Source organism: Epargyreus clarus, unplaced genomic scaffold (genome assembly GCF_041222505.1).
Source record: "Epargyreus clarus isolate Ecla_fem2 unplaced genomic scaffold, WU_Ecla_fem_2.2 ptg000018l, whole genome shotgun sequence".
In the NCBI taxonomy this organism is placed as follows: Eukaryota; Metazoa; Arthropoda; class Insecta; order Lepidoptera; family Hesperiidae; genus Epargyreus; species Epargyreus clarus.
In genome coordinates, this window is record NW_027332226.1 from 12,594,639 (window position 1) to 12,621,749 (window position 27,111).

Sequence of the window (27,111 nt, forward strand, 5' to 3'; positions counted from 1 at the left end):
ATGTCCCTCACGTGCTGATTCGCGTGCTGCACGCATTTGAATACACGTTTATGATATGTTTTATCTGAAATGAGATCGTACAAGGCATGTCGCCGGATCTTTTGGTTAAGGTTTTTATTATTTCGTAGAAACCCTGACTTCTTTGTGGTTAAATCAGTTTAAAGTGAAGGGAGAAGGGTAAATCCGCTCTTGGTTCTATTCCGGAGGCAGAACCGCTAGACCTTTTCTGCTTAATAATAGCAGTATTAAGAGCTGCTGTGTTCCGGTTTGAAGGGTGTAGTAAGGGAGACATACTTATCCAAGGCGTTCGAACTTAGTCCTCAGGGGTAGCAACCTAGCAATGCATTTGTATACATAGATGCATTGCTAGGTTGCTACCCCCTTAAATCTACACATAGGTGTAGATTTAAAATGTACATGCTCATATTATACTTCTACAAAAATAAATAAAATAAAATTATATACCACTCAGTAAAGTCAAAGAAAAACATTTAAAGTTTTATTGTAGTTGTATTTATGTAAATGTATGGATTGCCCCACAGATCGCAAGTTCAAGGATTATTATGTTTGTTCTATGGCATCGTAAAACTGTTTTCAAGCGACCTACAATTTCTGTCATGTTATGTACACAATTACTTTGGGATGTGTGCAAACAAATCGATTGGCAAAAGCACACATGAATACTATTCATGTGTGCTTTATTCATTGAATAAGCCTAAGTGCGTGTCGAGCCACGCATAATGAAGGATCCGTAGATGGACTGAATGTATTTTTAAATATTTTATTTTTAATTTTAACGACCTTCGACGTCTTATCAATTGTTGACTTAGATAATTAAACGATTATGAAATCTACTAATTGTATTTTTAAACACTTATTGAATATTACACGATAAGCGTTATGTACGATTTAATTATTTTTAAATTTCTCAATTACATGTATGATCTGCCATCTCTATTTTTTCACAATAATAAGGGTATTTTCCACGAGTGATATACGATGAAGCCTGGTAGCTAATACCTTTTACATTATTAGGATTGTTTGATTTTTAATCTATGGAATTTCGTACAACGAAAGTAAAGTAATCCTATTGGTGGATGTAAGACCCATTCAAAGTTAAACTTCTTTGTATATCGCTAGTGAAAAGATATCCTAATTACGACTTATAGAACACACCTTCCGAATTTAAATATTTAATGATTTCTGAGTAAAATTACTTTGAACTTGTGACGTAGGATTTGAGGTCGGACGGGGGAAATTCTTTTTTGCCAATTGGCTACGAAACGCTAACTGCGAGTACATTAACCTGGCCGTTGAGCGTTATTCTTAACGGTGACATTTTCTGAATCATCGTTTTTGTACAAGTCACATTTACGTATGTGCAAAAAATTGGTAATCTACAAATAATCTGGTAGTTCCTTCGAGGTTTTTATGAAAATATCATTTGCATTAATACGAGTACATTATAATATTTTTTAACAATTTTTTTTCAAAGCATTAAATTGAAACTTAATTGAATTGACTTTGAAACCAGGTGTTAAATATATAAAACCGAAACATACGTATTTTCTTATAATGCAGAAGTCGGTAGCATGGGCAGTGAGCATGCAGTACAACTGATAGTAAATGGTCATTGCCGCACAAGAACATCTATAATCAACCGCAGCTAGATTTGGAATTCCATCTAAGATCGACCATAGTTGTCACACCTGAGTACTAAATTGGAACACCTCGTATGAGTGTATATCCATTCCACATTCCTCAAACAAGAGCAGCACTTAACAATGTTGTATTGCTGTTATTAAGGCAATAGATGTGGGGTTGGATCTCCAGATTCGAACCACAAAGATTTCTATCAACTTCATTTTTTATAATATGGTAGTAACAGACGAGCATGCAGTCATCCTGAGTGTAGCTGAAGTAGCTACTGCCGCCCATGGACATCTGTAATCAACTCTAGATAGGACTAGATATTCTTACCTGATGTCGGCCACAGATGCCCCGCTACCCCCGAGGACTAAGCTGAAATGCCTCAGAAAAGTATGTCTCCCTTACCGCCCCCTTCAAACCAGAACACAGCAACGCTGCTGTTATGGGGCAGAAATAGGTGTGGCGGTGGTGCCACCGGAGTCGAACCACAAAGTTACCACTTATATTTTCGCAATCGTTACTAGTTTTAGTGTCCTGAGATTATTGAAAATTATAAAATTTTGAACATTTAAAAATAAAATACGTACATACATACACGAGTATAACCAATATTTAGTAAGTCACACGTCTAGGCCAATATCGAACAGTCGGTAATTGGTACACTGGCCTCGATTCCATGTGACAACACGATAGTGCATATTTGTAGTAGTAATATGTTCCGTTTGCTGCCCTATTTTTACAAGGATCAATATTGGAAACGTACCTTTACGCAAAGTTCCTACCTAGTTGCCATTTTTTGTATGCACGTGGCTTTTAGGACACAGGAAATGTTAATGTGTAATTATTGTACCTACTTAATCTAATTTTCAGCGTTTGGTATTTAAAGGATGCAAAAAGGTATTTATTGTTTATTAAGCCTCCATTATCCGTCTCGCTGTATATTACTATGCCCGCTCCAACAATATAACTGCTTCAAATAATACACTTAAAGATAAAAAGAGTTCCCATATTAGAAACTGTTAATTTTTGGGCTTATCTATTAAAGTTAGAACAGATAAGATAGGTAATAGATAAGCCAAAAAATAGCGGTACTGACAGCCGACATTTTAAATTTAGATAATGTATAATTAATTAATGAAGTATAGTTGTTATGTAAATAAAACTAAACGAGGACAAACAAAAATAGGTTGGTATATAGTGTTAAATATTATCATGGTGGTATGGAATACTGCGGGTGCATACGCGATTCAAACTTGGAGGATTTTTTTTAATATCCTTAAATAAGTACAGTAATACCCCGACTTACGCTACCCCGACTTATGCGAATTCGGATTTTCAAATCTCGTTGATTCTCCTATGGTTTGTGTCCCGCAATTCCCGATTATAAAAAATAAGCTTATTAACCCTACAATTATTCATGTAAACATTTGTAATTGTCGCGCGAAGTCTACATATTTGAAATGATACTATACGATGTTATGTAGTACATGCATACCCCGACTTACGCGAATTCGACTTACGCGCTTATCACTCCCACCGATCGCGTAAGTCCGGTCTATTACTGTATAATGTCATAATGTTTTAAAAAACTACGAGATACTTACGAAAAACCAGTAAGTGTATTTAAGAGTGAAGATTTTCCCGCTCCTGACGGTCCCATGATGGCTGTCAGCTCACCAGACTTGAACACACCAGATACTCCTTTCAGGATAGTCTTCGATTCTAGACAAAAGGAAAACCATGTGTTAATATTAGTAAATAATTTGGTTCTTTATAAAAGCACATTAAGCCTCTATTACTATATTTTCTAAAAATTAAAGATTGGCGTCCGCCATCTTGAGTTTACTAGAAGAGTTATTTTTTTTTTCTTATAATTCCTAGAAAACCAAGGGTTTGATAGTTAATTTATTATTAATCTACAAGTAGCCTCCATAATGGATGTAGAGTCACCGAACTAAACATGTATTGTCATCCAAAATAAACGTGGTTTCAAAATTCATTGAGTCATTCATAAGTCAATTGGGGTTAACCGATTTAAAATTCAGTTGCAAGATTTGACCTGTGTACATTATCAAACTAAAATACGTGGCAAGTTAAACAATAGTTGTCAACACAATTACCGGAATAAAACCAACTAACGATAAGAATGTCAACATTGCAAGTGTTCGTGGTCGCAAATGTAATGTGTATAATAATTAGTTGAATTGTATCAGTTATGTCCTGGTAGTAACACCAGGAGAGTATTCCCTTTTTTATCGTGATAATCTTTACGAATGTGTTGCATGTCTAAATCCTCTGCATTTTAATACCCAACTGCGGAGGTTAAGTTTTTCGAACGCAATATGTTATGTAGATATGTGATATTCTTTAGCGTACGCTTCGCAACACTATTTTATTCATTTTCTATTATTTTCATCCGATTTTCGTGCATCGCAGTGAATGAAAATTTGTAAAAATTAAATTTCATAAAGTTTATAATAAATCTTCTTAATACCTGAAAGATGGATATGTCGCATATTTATTGCCGAATTCGTAAATATAACTATTTTTTAGTTAATTAAAACCTGTTAATAAATCCAAATGAATATTAAATAATTTTACCTACTTGGACCACTTAATGATATGAAATTACTTTAAGTTATATAATCTCGTAACAAAAATATTATGTAATTCTATTTAAGAACGTTAATAACCAGTAACGGTAAGTTTTATGGCTATTTGTACATATACATATTTTTGCTTTTATCGCGAAATCTCACGCGCGCTTGCGAAGGATCTACTTGCAAAATTGCATAACAAGAAATTATTTCTTGTATTATATTTTCTTATGTTTCTGTAGCTAAACTTTACTTAACCTTACCTCAACGTTTCGTAGTTATGTTACGTTGTGCTATTTAACCTACATTTCGATTTTTTGTGCAATTTTATTGCATGAACGTCATGTCATTAATATAATTTTTATTCAAGTGTCGAGACGGGGAAGAACGTTATACAGTAGAGAACAAGTAATTTAATCAAAAACCCGACTGCACTAAACAGGCTGAAGTAGAATTTCCTAAAACGGTGAAATAGGCGTTTCATTTATTTTAATGCAGAAAGCTAAATACCAAGTTTCATAGTAGGTACCTGCTTCAAAATCAAAAGATGTTCAAACAATATTATCCTATTTTATCCTCGTAGTGCTTATTTACGCTATATAAATAACCTAGCGTTGATCTCTGGCACAGCAACACTATCTACTCATTTAGTCAGATATGTATATGTAATCTACCCTTTTAATTTCCTTTGTTTTGATACCCTACTCGTTAGGTTCGCAAAAAATATCCACCATTTACGATCTATAGAAGATCTACCCGGTGATTATATTACCTCGTTAGGGGTAGAATTTCATTATTTTTATCGAACAAGCCTGATACAACATTTTATAGTGTTTGCTTCTAAATTGACGGTTGATCAAATGAACTTATAACCCCTTATTTTACCCTCTACGGGGTTGATTTTTTGGAAGGGAATAGATAGGCATGTCCTTGTTCCTACCCAGACAGCAAAATTAAAGGATATCAAAAAAACTGTTTTTCAATATTTTACCCTCTTAGGGGCTGAATTTCCAAAAGGCCTTTCTTAGTACTTATTTACACTATATAGCAAACTCATGTGCAAAATTTCAGAACTCTAAGTTGAACGGTTTTGGCTGTACGCTGATTTCGGAAAAATTAAAAAGTCATTTAATTAATCAGTCAGTCAGTCATCTTGCTGTTTTATATATATACAAATATGTTTTTATAATCTACGTTTAATTTACTCTCATTTGATACCCCACTCGATAGGTTTGATTACCTTTTTTTTTAAATGTGTTACTATTTCGCGCCAAAAATTCGCCCTTTTGATTTTTTTTTCTAACAGCTATCTAAGGACACTCGGGTCATTGAGACGAATATAATGACACCTTAACTGTCGAAATTTATCCAGCCGTTTGTACGTACACAAGATACGCGCGAAAAACATAACCCTTCCTTGGCAGTCGTTGCAAGATCGTAAAGGGTAAAAAGATCGTCCAAAATCATAATAATTTTATAGCTAATATAATGGAAAAAGGAAATACATACTTAATATTAATTAAATTAACATAAATATAATTTAAAAACAAGTTTTTTTTTATAAATTTATATGTAAAAAAGCTTAAGTGTTCATTTGAAATAACACGTGTATGATAAATTAAATATTCATGCAAGAAATATACATTGGGTATTTTTTTGTAAATTATAATTTCATTTTCAAAAATCTGGAAATATCCGTTATGGTTATGACTGACATATATAGGTATATAGGTATAAACCAAATAAAACTTTAAATACATAAAGCAATAGAGCAGACATTTTCATGCATGCCATACAAAAACCATTAGCGGAAAAACATTTTAAGTTTATGAACAAACTGTCATTTTTCGTCAGACTGACACCACTTCGGATTGACTGACGTTATTTTTATTAGAGAACAACTTATTACAAATTGGTAATAAGTCGTGATGACAGCAGTCCACCTGATGGTAAGCGGCTACCGCCGCCAATTGACGTGTTTAATGAACCTCAGATAAAATTAGACTCTTAAGTCGGCGCCAGATACGTCGCTACTTTTGTGGACTATGCTGGAATACCTCGGAAAAGTATTCCCTATCACACCCTTCAAAACCAGAACACAGCAGCGCTTAACACTGATGTTATAAGGCAGAAATAGGTAGGGCGGTGGTGCGGCCAGATTTGAACCACAGAGGGTTAATCTTCAATCTACAGCGAGTTTGTGTGTGAGAGTGGAATGCGCGTGCGGGCGTAAACACGCGCGACAGGGAACGCGTTCTAACACACTACCGCATGAATGCGTGATATAATGCGTACAGAGCAATAAGTGACCTTGATATTATTATGAATAAAAAAATATTGCGGACTTCCGACTAGTTTATAAACAGGTTTTTATTTCGAGAATAAACATATGTATAAGATGCTTTGGAAAAGTACACCTGATCGATTTGTATCTATTTGGCGTCACCCAAAAGTAATTGCAAAATATCCGTAGTTAATTTGACATCCACTTTATTATGTAAATTGGCAATTTATAGCCCACCTCAAACAGACATATTTTGTATTATTATACATTGGTACCGTTACCACACTCCTTTAACTGAAAAAATGCTAAAATATTTTTGGCACTTCATAATTTATATTGTTTTTTTTTCTTCTTTTACGGAAACCCGTAACTTCTTTACAGAAGTATGACGACCTTCGGGTGTCGTAAACCAAATTTTGAAAAAAAAACACTGGTGAAGATAACCAGATGAACCAAGATGGACATATAAAAAGCATTTATTAAATCACAGATACTGCCATTTTATTAATTGGCGTATAATTATGTAAGGGCTAAGGGCAGAACATTAATCACATGATAGTGTTTAAAATAATAATAGGTAATAAAAAAGCTATTTATTAAACCAGTATTATACATAAAACATGATTTATGTTATAATCGTCATAAACATTAAATACATCCTCTATAAAACTTCAGTTATCTACTGCCACTGTATGTGCTTTGCCGGAAAAGTCGAAGTTGATGTTCATACCTTTCCGAGGCATTCCAGTTTAGTCTTCAGGGGTAGCGGCGCTCCTGTGGCCGACCTCAGGTAGAAATATATAACCTTATCTGGGGTTGATTACAGATGTCCATGGGCAGCAGTAGCCACTTACCATCAGGTGGACTGCATGCTTGACATCTATTCCTATATACTACAAAAACGAACATGTAGTCCCTTTAACGTCGTGACAAAGCACTCACCACCCCCGGCTAGACAAATATCTAAAATGATGAATTTAGATATATATTCTGATCTGGATGTTTGTGTGTTCGTATTTGTGTGTGTTCATTGCATCCAGGGCAATCTCGGCGTGGGTCTATGAGTGTAAAAAGCGTTAATATTTCTATGTTAAGTCTAGATACAATTAGAAACCTACGTGAGATCGACCACAGAAACATTGCAACCCCTGAGGATTAGGAATGTCCCGTATAAACCTCTCCCTTAAGGCTTAACAGTTCTGTTCATAGATAAGTGTAGATATCTCACCGCCTTGTAATTGAAGGAGGCCATTAAAAGGCTTAAACGGCTAATAATTCTATCAGCCATTTAATGGATTTCATGGTGTAATTTACGCAGAACAATGCCGACATGCGCAACTAAGTGGTGCAAAAACACGAAATCGAAGATAAAGTGAGGAGAAATATAGTTTCATTCGTAAATGATCCAAAAACTACATTTTTTAAATATTTTTCAAACACGAAAATTTCTTGTTAGGAGTGAGTAATCTTTACTAATCTATGTTTCTGTTATACTGCAAGAATAAGTGCAACATTAAGTTGTAGGCGCCATTCCATCAACTTAAACAATAAAAACAAAACTTCACAACTTACCTGAAGTGTGAAAGTTCAAAAGTTACGACATATTTCAATGCTCAAACCTAGCAGATACTTGAACACAATAAGGATATTAACATAAATGCATTATGGAGTAACCACTTAACATAATGAGCATTTTTTGGGTTTTTCTTACATTGTTAAATTAAATAATATAATTGAGTTTCAAGTAAACATTTGGTATTTATCATGTTTACATATACCTACTTGTCTTAATTTTATGTTGATACCAAAATACTTTTAGAGGCAAAAAGATACGTAAGTAGTTAAATGACTGACCAATGGTTACTAGAGAATTATTATAAAAACAAGAAGCCCGTCTTAAAAGTATAGCCTATGTAATTTAAACGAATCCAACGGCAACTCATAGGTTAAAATTCGCCGAGCTGTTTTTGCTTTTCCCTGTAGCTTCGTTATCCCCTGCCTGTCATAGAGGCAAATAAAAGGGGCTTCCGGGGTTGCGGATGGCAAGAGTGGGAGCTCGAACTGCCCGAACAGCGATTCCGGGAAGGATGGCGGTATGTGTGTACCGTAGTGTACACCAGACGGTGTGGTGAGCGGCATGCTTACCTGGGCGGAGCCCGACGGGGCAACACGCTACCGACTACGACTCCGGTTGCGTTCCTTTGGAGACCCCGGAGTCCGCTACGCAGCGCCGAGGACGGTAACCGGGAGAGGTTTTAGTGCGGTAAGAATCCCACATAACCCTGTGTCGCTCCCCCGGAACTAGTGGGTACCTTTTAAAGGTTTCCCCCTCGTCAACAAAAAACGAATTGTTTGAAAATCATTACTCTCCGCAGCCAGTGCCAGACCGCAGATGTCCATGAGCAGAAGAAGCCTTACTATCAGGTGCAATGTATGCTCGTTTGCTACTTCAATGTTACAAAAAAGTTTTTTTTTTTTATAATACAGAGGTAGCATAAAAAATCTTCAACATCTGTAATGAACCCCAGATAGGATGAGGTTATGTACCTCTTCGTACTTGAGGTCGGACACATATGCGCCGCTATCCCTGAGAACTAAGATGGAACGCTTCGGTAAACCAGAACACAGCAGCGGTTAATACTGCTGTTATTAGGCAGACATAGGTGTGGCGGTGGTGCTGCCAGAGTCGAACCACAAAGATTTCTTCCACCTTCAAAAGATACCCAACTTGACAAAATAATAATATCACTTCAAAGTTTCATAGAGCTAAATGCTTAACCCCCAGGTTGCTTACTCTACAGACCGGTTTTACGATTAAAAGATAATTGCATCAGAAATCACAATATAAAATACTAGGGATGCCTAACTGAGATCAATTACTCGAAGAAGAATAAAAAATCGATTATTTGAATCGATCTCTAGTAACGGATCGATTCCGTGAATCGATATTTCATCCTAGAAAATCAAAATTCGATTTTTTCGAAGTTGATTGAGTGTTAACAATTGTGTTGTAGGCATTATTGCTGACGAGCACCTTTTTTCCTGACTTGCTGGTCTAACTGGACCTTGTTTGGTCCAGTTTTTTCGCTAGCTACGCCCTGAAAAGATCGAAGATCAATTTAAGGAAAATCGGTTATTTAGCCCTCGATTTTTTGTGAATCCATTTATCACACTTCGATTCGAATCAATTCAAGAATCGATCTTTTCCGGAAAAAATGGCCATCCCTATAAAATCCATAAGTAACATTGTTAAGGAAATTGTTAACATGTAGGTTGTAAATGCTAATAAAAAATATAAAAATATTATGTACACAACGTTATGTTGTACATAATGGAACATTTCCAGCGATAAATGTTTATCGTGTTATGTTCTAACGATTCTTGCCTCTGTTAGAGTAAATATTTTGTATGTGCCTGTCATAGATTAGTAAAGATACTTCGCCGCCTTGAAATTGAATGAAGCCACAAACAGCTTATTAGTAAGTTCTTTTTTTGAATTCTTGACAAATAAAAACATTTTTAGAGAAAATTTATGAATAAACAACTAATACTGCGTAATTTACATACTAAATAAATAATTATTTCAAATATTTTAGGGACATTTTAGCACGGAGACGTGGCAAAACTGTTTTACGCAACTATTTCCATTCTCAAAACTGGGTACATTTTCTTGTTAGGTTCCATTCTCAAAACTGGGTACATTTTCTTGTTAGGAGTGAGTAATCTTTACTAATCTATGGTACCTGTATACCATACATGTTTATTGGCATACGTACTTATTGGAAAATTATTTACCTTCATGTTGCATAAGTAATGTTATGGTGATTGTTTTGTATTACATCAAAATGTACATTCCACTTATTGTGTTAATGGTGAGTGAAGATAAAAATAGGTATACCCCTCACTATTGATGTATGACTGAATTTAAAAATCATTGTTATACTATTTGGTTCAGCTAGAAGTAGTTTTCCTAATATTCCCAATATTTTCGTGCGTAATAAAGACAGTTCACATATTCTGACAACTGATAACATTGTTATTATGTTACGGGTTCTCGCGATAAGCGGTTACTAAAACTTGTGATAATTAATATAATTATCAATACAGTGTAAATTATAAAAATGACTAGATATTGCCCGCGGCTTCGCCCGCGTTTAAAAGAAAATAATATAACATACTAACGTACATAAAACTGCAAATTCGTACCTTCAACTTCGCTAAAGACCATCACTTGATCAAATGCATAGTTTACGATTCAATCCTTACTAATATCGATTAAAATAATCTATGTTTTGGGTCCAAAAGATCGATTCTCCGATTAATCGATCTTAGATGGCCATCCCTAGTTCCCGTGGGATTTCCGAGATAAAACTATCCTATGTCCTATTTCGGGTCTCAGAATATCTTTGTATAAAATTTCATTAAAATCGGTTCAGTGGTTTAGGCGTGAAGAAGAGACAACCAAACATACAGACAGACAGACAGAGTTACTTTCGGATTTATAATATTAGTAAGGATAATTATGGCTATCTGGTAGGATTGGGCAGAGGCAGGCCAGACAGGCCGCAAATAATGTAAACCAAGGGTAGCCCGTGTCCTGTCCAAAAGTGTCCAATATTTCAAGTTGGATCTATTTCATGTACATTTTTCTTGCAATCTGATGACTGATTTCGGAGATGATCGTGTACAAATACATTTCAGATAGGTATAATGGCACTCTTGATTTTGTCCGTGGCTTCATCCAAGTGGACCTCCTTTAAAATAGTAAATAATATATTACGTATGCAAATTACATCGAATTACGTTCAGCCATTTTTGCGCCAAAATGCTTATCACAAATACTCATGTCGGTAGCGTATTTTGCCACGCTTTTATTAGCCAAGCTAATTGTATGTATGTAACGAAATCTTTGAGCTCAATTTTCATAACTCTGATTAATTTGAAACTGTACACACAAGGACCGATGACAATGCAATAATTTGATAACAGTTTTCCGTTGTCCTTATTAGATTAATTAATTCCTCAATTTATGAGTTTGTCACAGATTAAAAAAATAAAAATAAATAATAGTTTAAAAAAAAACGCTTTTATTGCGAATCGGACTAAAAACTAGAAAATAATTAGGTATAATAAAATTTAAGTAATTAAAATAATAATTCAATTCAGTGTAAAAAGCGTGGGGTGCATTTTACTGCGGTTCAATTGGCAATAGAATGATTGTAACATTTAAAATATCAAGCACCCCACGCTTTTTACTCTGATCTTACTTAAATTTTATTATAATTATTTTCTAGTTTTTAGTCTGATTCGCATTAAAAACGTGTTTTTTTTTAACTATTATTTTTTCATGCAGAAATATGAAATAAAAACCATTACTTTGATTCGCCTATTTTCCTTGATTCTTTAGTTCCATTCACGTAGTGAATTTTATTAAACTTACATTTCTTGTAAATGTAAGCATACATGTGTAATATTTTTTTTAATAAGGTATTAACCAAACCTTGATAAAAATAATTAGGACCATTGGCAAGTATAACCAGTTGGAAAGGCAGATTTCGTAATAAATTGCGATAAATTTGTAAGTACGACTTATTGCACAAATTCCCAGACCGCGTAGGTACATAACATAATGTAACAGAGTATAAGATACTCGTACGGCAAATCAGAGCTGCAGGTTTTTACGGCTTTTACTAAGCTATAAAATTATTATCGTGAACTTATGCCGCAACACATAAATACGCTTTGTACACTTACAGACACATTTCCTGTGTCGTGCCTTGAAGACATACAAGGCGAATAAACAAACACTCAGATCCAGAACAGATATCCAAATGTTCAGGTGTCCGTCTGGCCGGGAATCAAACCCACTGCGCGTTAGACCTGTATGTGAATGTAACTGGTCAAGGCATAGATACGATAGTAAAGATACTTCGCCGCCTTCAAATTGAATGAAGCCACAAACGACTTATTAGTAAGTTTTTTTTTGACATCTTGACAAATAAAAACATTTTTAGAGAAAATTTACGAATAAATAACTAATACTGCGTAATTTACATAAATAAATAATAATTTCAAATATTTTAGGGACATATTAGCACGGAGACGTGGCAAAACTTTTTACGCAACTATTTCAATTCTCAAAACTAGGTACATTTTCTTGTTAGGAGTGAGTAATCTTTACTAATCTATGGGCTAAGGTCACAGAATCCTTTGCGGTTCGACTCTGGAGACACCACCACCAAACCTATTTCTACTTAAGAGTGTTGAGTGCTACTGTGTTTTGAAGTGTATGCGAAAGGGCAATCTCGTCTGGGGTTGATTAAAGATGTCTATGGGCGATAGTAAACTAACCATCAGGTGGACTGTATGCTTCTTTGTTGCTTCTGTATTAAAAAATATCATAATAAGTAATGTTGTACTGTCAACATTACTAGTAATTAAACTATTTCAATTGTAATGTTATTACAATTTTATTATTTACTTCTGTAATTTTAATTTCTAATTTACTAGTTATATAATATCTGTTTCTTATGAACTTGATAGCTTAATATGATCTCTGTTGTGTCGTACTTAAATTCTAAAATAAATGTTTTAACGTAACATAATTGTTACGAGGCCGTTCCACTAAGCGATCACAACGCTTACATAGATGGATGTTACGCTCTTAGGTGCATAAGCGGCATATAACCAGATTTCTAATTGGTCTAATCCAGTGTTTCTCAAAGTGTGTCGCAATATCGCGTGTATCCCCTTTAGGGTTTCCTCACAAAAAAAGGAAAAACGAAAAATAGGTCTTAAATATGTTAAAACAAAACCTAAAAAGTATTTCTGATTTATTTAACACATGTTGCATTTAACTACAATCCTTGTAGTTGTATATACCTTTAGTGAAGGTACGTTAACTGTCACTTTAACCTACATATAATAACTCAAGGTTGCTTCAAACCTGTGCTTCAAACCTTCAGTTCACGTTCAAAGATATGTCGTTGCCCTCGATGATGTAATTAATTAAATTAATTAAGTTAATATGATAAATGCGAAACCGAATTACACACTATCTTAATACGTCCACGTGTATATTTCGATAAGTACACGTGAGTTTAGCCGAAAAATATATTGATAGTATGAATAACATTAACTTTCTTTCAACAATAAATTTATGCGGCTGTGATATGCAAGTTTTTTTTATATAATATAGGAGTAGCAGACGAGCATCAGTTCACCTGATGGTAGGTGGATATAAAAGTCTCCCTTGCCCAATTTATGAGGAACAAGCTGCTAAAAACTAAACTTAAGAATATGGCCAACGGAAACTTCTGCAATTTAGACCAATCCAACGACACCTCAAAAATGTGTCAAGTCGTTTCGGCTTCAGTGCATGCCAAAGAATAAGACATAGATACTCGTATACTCATACTAAGCTTATATTTTCGTTACAATACTTTTTTAATTATTTTATGTTAATAAGAGTCTATTTAATTCCCGGCGAGTAGCAATCTATCGGGAAATTATAAAAAAGCGTATTAAAAAGGAGGATATTATATTGTTTTGAGAATAAGACGTCATAGAATGGATTGTCAGAGAAAATAAAGAATGGAGCTGTTATTTAGTATTTTATTATATGAAATAGTCTTCCGGAAACAACCACTTTACAAAACATATATGCTCGCTGCATTTAATTTGGAGAAAACCAAAAAAGGAGGAATTGCTTGCCTTAAAATCCGTATCCTTGTGTTAATATTGTTAAATAAAAGAATTACGTGTTAGCGCCGTTTGCTTAAGTAGAATGATCAATAAAGCGAATGAAATATGGCTGCAACACAAAAATTGTATGACGCTATTTCTCAAAATAACTTTGGCGAACAATAAAACTTCTAATTTTATGTTTAGTGAATATAAAATCCTAGTCTAGTCACAACTGTGATTTTAGTATTTGCACATTCCAAAAACCAAATTAAATTAAAATTTATATGTTTACTAGTTTTTGCCCGCGGCTTCGCCCGCGTTTAAAAGAAAACAATATGACATACTCGTACATAAAACTGAAAATTCGTACCTTCATTGGAATGGCAGTGGCGCCATCTGGCGGAAATTGGTCGTACCAACTCTGAAGCCTTCGTGGGCTCATAGACAACAACTTTGCTAAAGATCTTCACTTGATCAAATGCATAGCTTACAATTCAATTCTTACTAACATCGATTAAAATAATCGATTATTTCGTCCAAAAGACGGATTCTCCGATCCGTCACTACTTCCCGTGGGATTTCCGGGATAAAAACAATCCTATGTCCTTACCCGAGTCTCAGACTATCTTTGTACAAAATTTCATTAAAATCGGTTCAATGGTTTAGGCGTGAAGAAGAGACAACCAGACAGACAGACAGACAGAGTTACTTTCAGATTTATAATATTAGTAAGGATAAGGATAGTAAGGATTTTATTTAATTACGCGCTCTATACTAGCTTCACCCACCTTCACTAAATATCAATATAATGTGACACTTTTTGGATATGTACCTACCTAATTTAAATTATTTCTGCAGTACGAGTACAATAATAGTATACACCCTCTGTGAAAGGCGGAGGTTTAGTAACAGGGTCCCATTTTGCTCTTTGACTCCATAACCCTAAAAAACAAATTTGGTGTCATCATTACCGTCTTTTTTTAACGCATAGAAATCCTCATGGATTGCCTTCCGCCCACGGGAACGAAAGGGATATATCGGGCTCTTACCGACTAAAACTTCGCGGCGTTCCTCTGGACGCTCGATGCCGGGGCGCAAGAAGCGTTAGCATTACATTCGCGACCCGGCAACGTCGGCCGGCGCTGGTGTTTACGCCAGCCACGCCCCGAGAGGGAAGGGATTCTCTCAGTGATATTCCCCATGAGATGATGATGATGATATTCGTGCAAAACACACTACATCTCGAGCCCTAAAGACCGAAATTGGATTCCCCCGAATCCGCCTCCGTCATCAATATCGTCTATGTCTAATCTAGCCGAGTTTATGCAAATGCTATTTAAGTTACATTATTGTGATTCCACGAGATCTGATAATTTATTTTTATTAATTTTTTTTTGTGCGAAATCTGCCATCTATGCTTATATTTTTCCACGGCAAGATTATACAGGGTGAATCTCCATAAAGTGCACATATTGAAACAGGTAAAATTAAACCGCATTTTGTCGACAAAAAAAATTAAAAAAATAATAAAAATATTTTTTTTTGGGGTTTAAGACCTTTTGAAGTTTTTTTTTTTGAATTGTGCACCTAAAGTAAATAAATCGCTATAACTTTTGAACTAAAAGAGTTATCATGTTCAAACAAAAATTACGATGAATGCCAATTATAGGCCGTACTGATCCATGAAAAAAAAAAATAAAAAACAGTTTATCTTCCCAGAAAAAAAAACTTAGATTAGTGTGAAGAAAGCAATTTTTTTAGGTTAAATTTCAGTAATCGTGAATTTCCTCAAAATAATGTAGGCTTTTTATTTTATTTTTATTATTTAATGTAATTCTACGTCGTATTAGCTTTCAAACACTAAAAAAAGCATGCCTCTAACTTAAGTATAAAGTTTCCTACGAGCGCTTAAACAAAGGCAGTTTTTAAGGGTGTTGGTAATAAATAACATTTTTAATACAAATTTGTGTTTTTTTTTTAATTATTAAAGATTTATTTTATTACTGTTTTATTACTTTAATATCGTCAAAAATAAGAAACTACCATGAATTTATCATTGAAACATATTTTTGATAGTTTCCTTTGTTTATATTTTGGACATCTAATTATGAGTCGGACTATACCAGTTTTATTAGGGCGCAAGTGCGTCGCGTCATGAGTATCTTTTTTGAAACGTTCCTAGCAAACTTTATACTTGAGTTAGAGGCGTGATTTTTTTACTGTTTCAAAGCTAATACGATGTAGAATTGCATTAAATAATAATAAAAAAATAAAATGCCTAGATTATATTGAGGAAATTGATGATTACTGAAAATTTTACCTAAAAAAACTGCTTTTTTGCACTAATCTGACATTTTTTTCCTGGGAAGATGATTTTTTTTGTGTTTTTTTTTCATGGATCAGTACGGCCTATCATTGGCAATCATTGTTATTTTTGTTTGAAACTGATAACCCTATTAGTTTAAAAGTTATAGCTATTTATTTACTTCAGGTGCACAATTCCCAAAAAAAAATTCAAAAGGTCGTAAAACCCAAAAAAAAATTTTTTTAATTTTTTAAATATTTTTTTTGTCGACAAAATGCGGTTTAATTTTACCTGTTTCAATATGTGCACTTTATGGAGATTCACCCTGTATATATGAAAAACGAGTTCCCATTGTTTGTTATTAATCTAAATTACATAATTAGATAAAATTTGTGACTGTTAATGAATTGTTACTGGCCACAGTATAAGGATATCCTTATACTGTGCTATGGCTTCATTTGTTTTTGCATTAATTAAAATTATCTGTACACAACAAATGTACAACAAACAAGAAACCGATTTCTGTCACTACAAAAAAAAAATTAAATAAATGTTGGTTTCTACTCTAAATCCTGCTGTTTCTGAATAATAACGACAGTTTTAAGGGTTGTGTTCTGGTTTGAAGGGATGTAACAGAGACATATTTATTTGAAAGTCTTCAGGGGTAACAATGCATTGGAGGCTGTCCTTAGGTTGGACTGCATGCTCGTTTGCTCTTTAATATTATGTAAAAAAACTAATAATTTAATAATAAATAACAGAGACTACATAAATCTCTATAAATTACTGCAATATGAAGGTTGTGTCATTAACGTCGATACGATAATTGACGCTTGCATAATAATGGATAATAGTTTCATTGTATTGATACTTAAAACGGATTGTAAAAAATAAAACAATAACACATAGATAATAGCAAGATTACAATTTTAAACAAAAAATAGCAAGGATAAATAGTAACAATAATTAAATTGAATTGTATGGGATTTTTTTCTTCTGGAGTAATGTATAAAATAATTCAACCCATTTCGAAAGATATCAATTTAAAAAACATAATCATATGCTGTAACTCACGAAAGCTATTAATACAAGCTTACACAAAATAACACTACAACAATAATCTAATACCTCTTTCATTATGTGAAGATTTCAAGTGTTTTTACTTATCATTGGCAACAATGATATAATTATAAACAAATATAAAATGATAGACGACCAATTAATTTGTGCAATAAATAAATAAAATTGAAACAACCTTATCCGTCAGCCAAACAGAAGGAACGACAGTTAAGGACGGATCGCCTCGCAACCATACTTTCGTAAAAAAACTTGAGTACTGATAATTTTGTTTCGAATACTACTTATTTAGTGAAAAGTTGATTCGATCGAAATCGATTGAAACATCTCGAAAATGCTTGCCGGATATTTCTAAAGCTCACGGATGTTAAGTAATAAAGTGGCAAAAATCTTAACCTCATTGTGAAAGGAGGATTATTAGAAATTTATAATTAATTGGTTTAAGGGCGAAGGAAAACGACGACCAGCGACATGACTTTTAAAGTTTACAAATTCGCGCTAGTGCGGTGGACTGTGACGTAAACCCTACTCAGTTTGAGAGAAAACTTGTGCCCAGCACTAGTACAATAGTGGGTTGACAATTATAAACGGAGTTCTTGCTCAGCTGTAGAGGAGTAGTGACTCGATGACGTTAAGCAACAAAATGCAATAGTTGTGGCACAAGCCTCGCGTCGCGTTTGTTTGACCCTTAATTTTGCACTTTGTACAATATTGTCTACATGACAATAATTATAGTCAACATACTGATACGTATTATTTCTTTTAAATTGTAAACTATTCTTAGTAACGAGGAATTAATTACAATTAATTAGGGATACCGTGCGACCAGTGAGTAAATACAAATGATAATTAAAAATAAATAACGTCATTAATTTATATAATAAACGGCTGTTTCATGCCGTGGAACTATCAAAATTAAATGTGTATTAATTTCATTGGAGGGGTATATTAGACATACGTACTATTAACATTTTATTATTTAAATTATCCAAAAAGAACTGGTACCTCGAAAATAAACCCGTAATAGTTATATATAAAATTTTCGTGTCACAACATTAGTTACCGTACTCCTCCGAAACGGATTTACCGATTTTCACCATATTTTATATGCATATTCAGTAGGTCTGAGAAGCAGCTACTATCTATTTTTCCCACCCCTAAGTAATAAGGGTTGTTCACCCTTGACATTTTTTTTTATTTATATGGCAACACAACATTTGCCGGGTCAGCTAGTACTTAATGTATTTTCTGAAGGACAGATCTTTATTTAGGTACTTAATTGATTTAATTTAATATCTAATATCCCTAAGTAAAGTGAAAAAAATTAAATTGAAATAAAATAATGATAATTACAGAATTAATTACGTAGGTTAATTAATATTATTGTTTTATTAGCGACTTTCATACGTCTTAGCGTCGTGGCATCGTGTAAATACTCAATTAAATATCTATCTAGTTTTATGGTACCCGAATCCGAATGCATGGTATCCAAGATGGTATACCAGTACACAGATTGAAAACAGAAATCAAAATTCATAATTATCAACGGTTCTTGGCAAGATTATAATCGGAATACAGTGAGTGATAGATCAGTGAGGGAAATAAATAAGTATTCAACATCAATCAAGCTGGTTTTAAATGCAATAAAGTACGCTTACTTTTAGGCGAAGATGTGCAGAAAATGAATATTACAACAGTATAAAAACAATTGTATTAATTACTAAGTACAACAAAATTGTTTACATCCGCAAATCTAGATATGTATTTCTTATCGACCGCGATATGAGTCAATGCGATATCGAGGCTTATTCCACATTAACCCTTGAACTTGATATTGCACTCAACCGACAAACACGGTAGATGAAGGTCGAAAACGATCGCATCGCAGAGGACCGCGGTACAAGACTATTACAAAATATGTTTTTAGAAACAGTCACGTATTACTTAACCGTGAACTTAATAAATTAACGTAACCTTTCTTAACGTTTGTGGCTACGGCGAGAGATCACTAGCACTACCATGAGTTTACAAAAGTATTACTCACTAGCGACTGCGTAAAATAAATGTATGAAAAATTGTACAGCGCCTCTGGTGGTTAGTCGTAGAACTAAATTCCGTAGTGTGAGCCACTCGTAACGTAAAACACCTATCGAAATCAAATCGCTAGCGAATGTCATTATGAGCTATTGCCATACAAATTCGGTCCCATGAGTCGTTAATTTGACAGACGTTGTCAAGAAATACCGTAACGATAGTAGTTATGTTATTCACTAGCAAAATGACAATAGTTTTCTATTTACAATTTCTATAGTGGCGTTACTATGCCAACTCATGGTAATGCTACACATCTTACTAGGTACTTACTGTCAGTTGTTATGCTGAAGGTCTCCGATAAAGATTATTGTAATAAAACGATTTTCATATGAGTATGTCAATCTAGGAATCAATTAAGGAACAGTAAATTGTATAATTGTGAAAAAAGCGTGGAGTGCTCCACTTATCAATTTTCGAAACACACCCCACACTTTTTCCACAATTATACAATTTACTGTTCCTTGATTCCTAGATAAAAGCGTGTTTTTTAGTTTTTTAAACTATACTTATTTTATTAATTTTTAGTATTTGTTGTTATAGCGACCATCATTATGCATCGTCTGTAAAAAAATCAAGTGTCTATCTATTACGGTCTAAGAGATAGGCCCTGTGACTCACGAACAGACAGCGAGGGTTTCGTTTTATCCTTGAGTACAGAATCCTAAAAATCATTTTACAAGATGGCATTATAGATATGTTTCAGTACATTTGAGTTATAGGGAAATAACATTATTATTTTTCAAAAATAAAAATCAATCTATTAACTTTGCCTGAACTCTCCATAAGGCGCTTTCTCTCGCCTCGAAAATCGTTAATCCTGAGGATGTTGATAAGGACAATGGTACAAAATTATTAAAATCGTGTATTGTCATCGGTTTTTGAAATTTATTCGAAATTTTGAATTAAACTGAACGTTCAAAGTGGATAGAAATCGGGTTCAAAGATTCCGTTACTGTTACGTACATACATACATACAACCCAAGTTAACAAAAGCGTGTTAAAAACACTGCTTAAAATAATTAACTAAAAAGGCAAGTAATATCCTATGTCACCCCCACAAGTTAGACGAAACCAATGACAACATATCATCATATTAAAATTAGTCAAGTTGTTTAGACTATAGGACGTAATAAAGAACGCACGAAATACATTACCCTCCGCGGTCGGATAAAAAAACTAATTTTAGTTATCGTTTTAACGAATAGCTTAGTCACAAATACTTGAACACAAAATCCCTAATAAAAATACAAAGTAACAGATTAGTTATTAATTTTCAGCAATTAAATAAAGCTGTTAGCGAGCTGTTAACGCTGTAGAGTACCTATAATGAAATCATCATGAAACAAAGTACCTATGTAATTTATTTAATTGTTGATGGTGACGTTATTATTGTAATACCTATGTAGAAGGCATTATCTGATGATTATATTATTCAGCGCTTATTTTTAAACACCATAATATTATGGTATCAACTGTCATGGTAATAGAAAATAATTATAGATGTACATTTACTCTATATATTATCTACTAGATGACCCGGCAAACTTTGTACCGCCTCAAAATCTATTTATCAAATACAGGGTGAATCTCCATAATGTGCACACTGCACATATTGAAACAGGTAAAATTAAATCGCATATTGTCGACAAAAAAAAATAAAAAAGTTTTTCTTTTTCAGTGATCAGTACGGCCTATCATTGGCAAACATTGTTATTTTTGTTTGAACCTGATAACCCTCTTAGTTAAAAGTTATATTTACTTCAGGTGCACAATTCCCAAAAAATATTTTCATAAGGTCGTAAAACCCAGATTTTTTTTTTTAAATATTTTTACATTTTTTTTGTCGACAAAATGCGGTTTAATTTTACCTGTTTCAATATGTGCACATTATGGAGATTCACCTGTATATGTCATATAACATATAGCCTATGCTACTCGTGGATAACATAGCTTTCGATAAAAAGAATGGCGGTTTTTGTACAATTATTTTATCTTTTTCACTCATCAATATTTGGAACAAAATCTTAATTTGTTTCATTTAAATATACGAAAAGGCGGATTTGTATAAAAAATATTTTCCGAAATTATGTAGACACCATTTTTCTGTTCGTCGGTTTCTCCTCCCTTTTAAAGGTTATATATTATCTGTAATTTGAAATATTAACAGAATATTTATAATTATTATTATCAGATATTGTCATGGAAAATATCTAAAATATTCAATGATTGTATTTTATTATTTTTTCTATAAATTTGACAGTGGCAAAAACGCTGGCACATTAAACAGATATTAATAAAAAAGAAACATTACAAAAAGAACGTACACAAAAAACAAATGAATGTAAATAAAGATTGGATGTTCGCTGTAACTTTTAATGCGTAATTAGTCGATTTTTAATTTATATTAATATAAATAGCAGCCTACGGTTATTATAAAAATATTGTGGAGTGTTTTGATAACTATAATTATAAATAAGATTCGATTAACTGCTAAGGCGAATTATTCAAAATAATTTAATGTACAATAACAATTGTTGATGTCGTAAAAACAAACATGTATTGGTACTATAAATTTGTAGGTATGTACAGAAATATACTTAAGAATATTTAAATACGTAAAATATCCAAAACGAAATAGTAAAAAAGGGGTCCCGTGACCCAATCGTTCAAAATCAGTAAGTAAGTAAATTTAAACATGTTCGTATATATTTCTGTTACTTTGGCAATTGTTTATGCATACAAAAAAGTAGTAAAAACAGACAAATTGTTAATATGTTACTAAGCGATAATAACAGTCTGTTATACAACATTTAGATACTCGCGAATAATCAGCCAAGTAACTCGCCGAATAAAGATGAATACGTCTACGCAATCGTCTATGCCGGCCGGCCACGCGCATTTTGCTTAATTATTCACGCTGGAAATCCTACGCTTCGCAGAAAACCGACGAACAAGTGGCGAGTACCGAATGCACCTAAGTAGGTTATTTCGCACACTTCACACGCTTAAAATAAATGAAACCTAACTCAAAAATCCAGTTTTTTGGAAAATGGCAAAAAAACGTTTCGCAACAGTGACTTCGCGTACATTTTTGATCATAATTTTTTTATAGATGCAAGTAACAGCGCACAAATTAAATCAAACGAACCGATGCTTACAGTAAAAAGATGTTGCGAATAATGGATGCGTCTGTGTTATGGCAAAAAATATCATCGTATACCGCGAGTGTAAAAAAGAACCGAAAACTGTGCGAGCAGTAAAACAATCCTTTTTGATATGTTTCTTGGCGTAATATAATAGAGGATGATGAAATAAGGTTAAGAATGTATCAAACTCATATTTGGTTTTTTTTTAATTTGGTCTCTTTTACTTTAAGCGTGCGACTAGTGCTCGCGTCTATTGGTCAGCTATTAGCGTGAGTCTAAACGTTGTATTTGATTGACAATTATATACACAACACACTGCAAAACTATAGACATACTTTTAAATCAAATAAATCCTTTAAATATATTCTTATGGCTTATATATGTATAAATATATTTTTATTAATCACGGTTCCTCAGTTTCTTAGTACATAATAATTAATGTAAGTGATTTCATATAATTCTTACTTTTATTTACATAAATAAATAATAATAGTTGTAACGCCCACTACAGAACCCTTCAATATGTAACACAACACCAGCTTAGCCGTTGTTAAAGGATTTTTCTAGATATTTCCTTGATATTAACTTGTTATTGTTCCCATTCTGCTTATTAACGTAACCGGTTTACCTAGTAGCACTAATGATCTTATTAGTATTTTTTTCACTCTAAGACTAAGCGCCTTTAAATTAAAAAGCCTTGCAAACAATATTTTTTATTCGACCAACAGTGACATAGTTAAACTTTGCGACGTCGTGGAAATCTACGATACACATCATAAATAATCACGACACGACATCGCATCGTAGTACGATGTGACTACACCGTATTGTGAAAATTGGTATGCACTTTTGCTTTGCTTTTTTTGTCTAAAATAATTTCTTATGAAGCATCCACATCCTTGGCATTTGCCACAAACTCCAAATCTTTACAAACGCACAAACGTGTGGATTCCTCTTTGATTTAAAGTTAACACTCCATCAGATCGGCTTGCAAACCTACACAAACAAGAGTTAACCGCTCTATCTGCATGTTTGGATTTGTGTGGACGCGGCCTTACCCTAATCAATGATGAAAATCAATTCAACGGTAAACTTAACTGTAGGTTTAGTGTCAATTACGTTGCATAGTAACAGGGGTCACGATTACAATATTTTTCAGATAAGATACTAAACTAACTATACATTGATATACTTTTATGACATGTTAAACCCGCTTTGTGAAGTTAGGTATAGTTGACCAGTAAATTACAGCAATCATCATTAAATCATTATGTAAATTGACTGTTTTACGTTCATTTTAATAAGTTTCTAGAATTTTCATACAACAACTGTAATATTATAAGGTAATTTTATAACACGACCCCTTAGTTTCGGGACCCACTTGTCTCTGCTATTCATCAAATTCAAACGAAGTAAACATAAATATTTTAAATCCTTATAGTTTTTCTTTTTCTTATTGATACGTCTCGGCGTTCCGCGACTTCCATATTTCCGCGACCCACACTTTGAATAACACTGCTCTTAGAATACCGCTAATCTGTAAATTGATATTGGTGGCAATTTTCTTATGACTTAATATCCTCCTGGACAAACTCAGATTCAGCTAGTGAATAAATAAATGCATATGTACCTGTATGTATATGTTGCGTTTTATATAATAAATATTTTGTAGCTTTGAATATAATTAGAGTTGATGAGTAAACTATGGTGTCAACTGACTAGTCAATTGGCTACTTGACACTTTTTGGGAAAGTGTTTTAATGAATTAGTATACGTATTATATATGCCTTTCATTGATCACTTTTTCGAAAAAAGGGCTATTTATTGATAAAAAAACATGTGAGCCGTCACGGGACGCCTGGCAGATGTGAAACATCGACATTATTTTGTAAAAGTAATATGCAGAAAAGAACATATTGTGATAGGAACTAAATATGTCATAATGATAAAATAAAATATTACGATTTTTGCGCACGGCATGCGTCGCCACGCCAGAAATCGGTTTTACGTGCGGCTATAGATGTTTCACATCAAAAACAAACTTTATTTACGGTGAACGGAACGTCACGTTAAATCAGGCGGTCAAGTGTCATTTTGTGGCGAAACGTCATTATACTGTAAACAAACAACGCTCGGAAGAAAATAGGGAGTTATTTAGCTTTTATAACTAAAATTGAAATAAATGATAAGTTATAAGACGAGTGCAGTGACGATGTGTACAAGTACGATCGCTAAATATCCTAACAAATTTGCTTATACAATTTTACACGTTCCTAACCCGAAATCTCATAAACGTTAAAAGAACTTGCAGACAGAGGATTCAAACATATAAAAGAAGTATTGATGAAAAAAAAGAATAAGGAGTGATTCCTCTACTCTAAATCATCAAACCCGGATGTAATCAGAACAAAACAGCAAGTTAAAGTATACGTTGCAAAATGTGGAATGAACTTCCTCCTGAGGTATTCCCTCAAGACTATGACATGGGGCTCTTCAAGAGGGGTGTAAAAAGAGCTCTCCTTCAAAGCCGGCGATGCATTGGCGACTCCTCTGGTGTTGCAAATGTCCATAGGCGACGGTGACTGCTTTCCATCAGGCAGCCCGTCTGCCTTATCGTTAGGTTACATATATAAAAAAAGCTAGTTTATTTGGGGTTGATTACAAATGACTGACTACGAGTACATGTTAATTTGCTAATCCAATCTTTAAAAGAAATAATTTGTTTTGAAATTACCGAATGATTGGTTTATTAATTAATCAACAAAGACTATTCTAAAAGCCATAAAACGTGCCTAGCACGTATAAAACTTTTAGGAAAACCCTAACTAAATATCTATACCTACTTTTTTTAGTTTTTTTCGTTTCGTTAGCAAACACATTTGGTTTAGCGTTATGGCTAAATTTAGGTACGTTAATATTAGGTTTCAATACCAAGTTTATTTTTGGCATGAACAAGTTTGCATTTTTTGTTTTGCAAATTCTTTAATTAAGTCGATAGCCATTTTTTATATTTGAATCAGGTACTTTTTGTTTAGTATTCTTTTTTCATATAAGTAGATAGGATAAACATATCAGATATGACATTTATCTTTGTGTTATATTTAGAATTATCGATTAATGGTTTTCATTTAACTTTAAACACTGATAATAAGCATTTTGTCGACTAATCGCTGATTAATCGACGACTAGATAAAAGATTGATCTGTCCCTGTAGTTCCGGGATCAGAATAGGGCTACAGTATCTCCTGCTTGTCGTAAGAGGCGACTAAAAGGGGCTTTCGGGGTTGCGGATGGTAAGAGTGGGAGCTCGAACCGTCCGGCCAACGACCCCGGGAAGGACGGCGGTATGTGTGGTCGCATACCGTCGTGTACATCGGACGTTGGGGTGATTCAATCTCACTTGGGCGGAGCCCGACGGGGCAGTGCGCTGAGAGGACTCCGGTTGCGTTCCTTTGGAGATCCCGGAGTCCTCTACGCAGCGCTGAGGACGGCCACCGGGGGGGTTTTAGTGCGGTAAAAATCCCACATAACCCCGTGTCGCTCCCACGGCACCGGGTACCTTTTGAAGGTTTCCCCCTCGAGAAGAAAAAAAAAAAAGATAAAAGCTTGATTAGTCGACTTTTCTGACTAGTTGCCGACTAGCCTAGGATCTATCTATACTAAACACTATTGTTATATACAAAAAGACAATAACTTCATGCTTTTAATATTGTTATGTAACGGGTACTCACGATATGCGTTTTTTTATTGCCGATATTAAAAAACGCAAAAACGCATATCGTGAGTACCCGTTACATAATAAAATGTCTCAATTCCGCGATAATTTTAGTCTAAAATCATATATTTAATATTGTTTAAAAGTTGCTTGAGCGTTTTGAAACTTGATTATTTATACTTTGATTATTATAAAAATATTAATGAACAATCAAAACTACATACTGGAACTGACGATAATTAATGATTAGTAATTATTTTGAGTGAGACACTTTGATGTATGCATGCAGGTAGACGCAGACCGTGATTGTACGAACAATAGAGAGCGCGTTGCGAAGCGGCAACGCGCCTCAATGCGTATGTGTGTGTCGACCGTAAGGGCTAATATTGATACCTCGTTATTGACATAACAGTATGAAGCCAGCTTTATTGAAGTATCGGAGTGGAACATGAACGTGCCAAGTAGGTGATTAAGCAAAAAAAAAACGAAACTTGAATTACCACTCTAAATCATGTGCATTAATTAGAATATTGACACGTTAACTTCGACATTCACAC

At 33.8% G+C, this 27,111-nt stretch overlaps 1 protein-coding gene across 1 annotated transcript in view; it reads right to left on the reverse strand.

The window, feature by feature from the left end:
• The window catches only part of LOC140749432 (ATP-binding cassette sub-family G member 4), a 67,477-nt gene that overhangs the window by 19,761 nt on the left and 20,605 nt on the right, over positions 1-27,111 (reverse strand). The window contains exon 2 of the mRNA XM_073082468.1: positions 3,255-3,372. Coding sequence (XP_072938569.1) covers positions 3,255-3,372 — 118 coding nt within the window. The remainder of the gene's footprint in view (positions 1-3,254; positions 3,373-27,111) is intronic.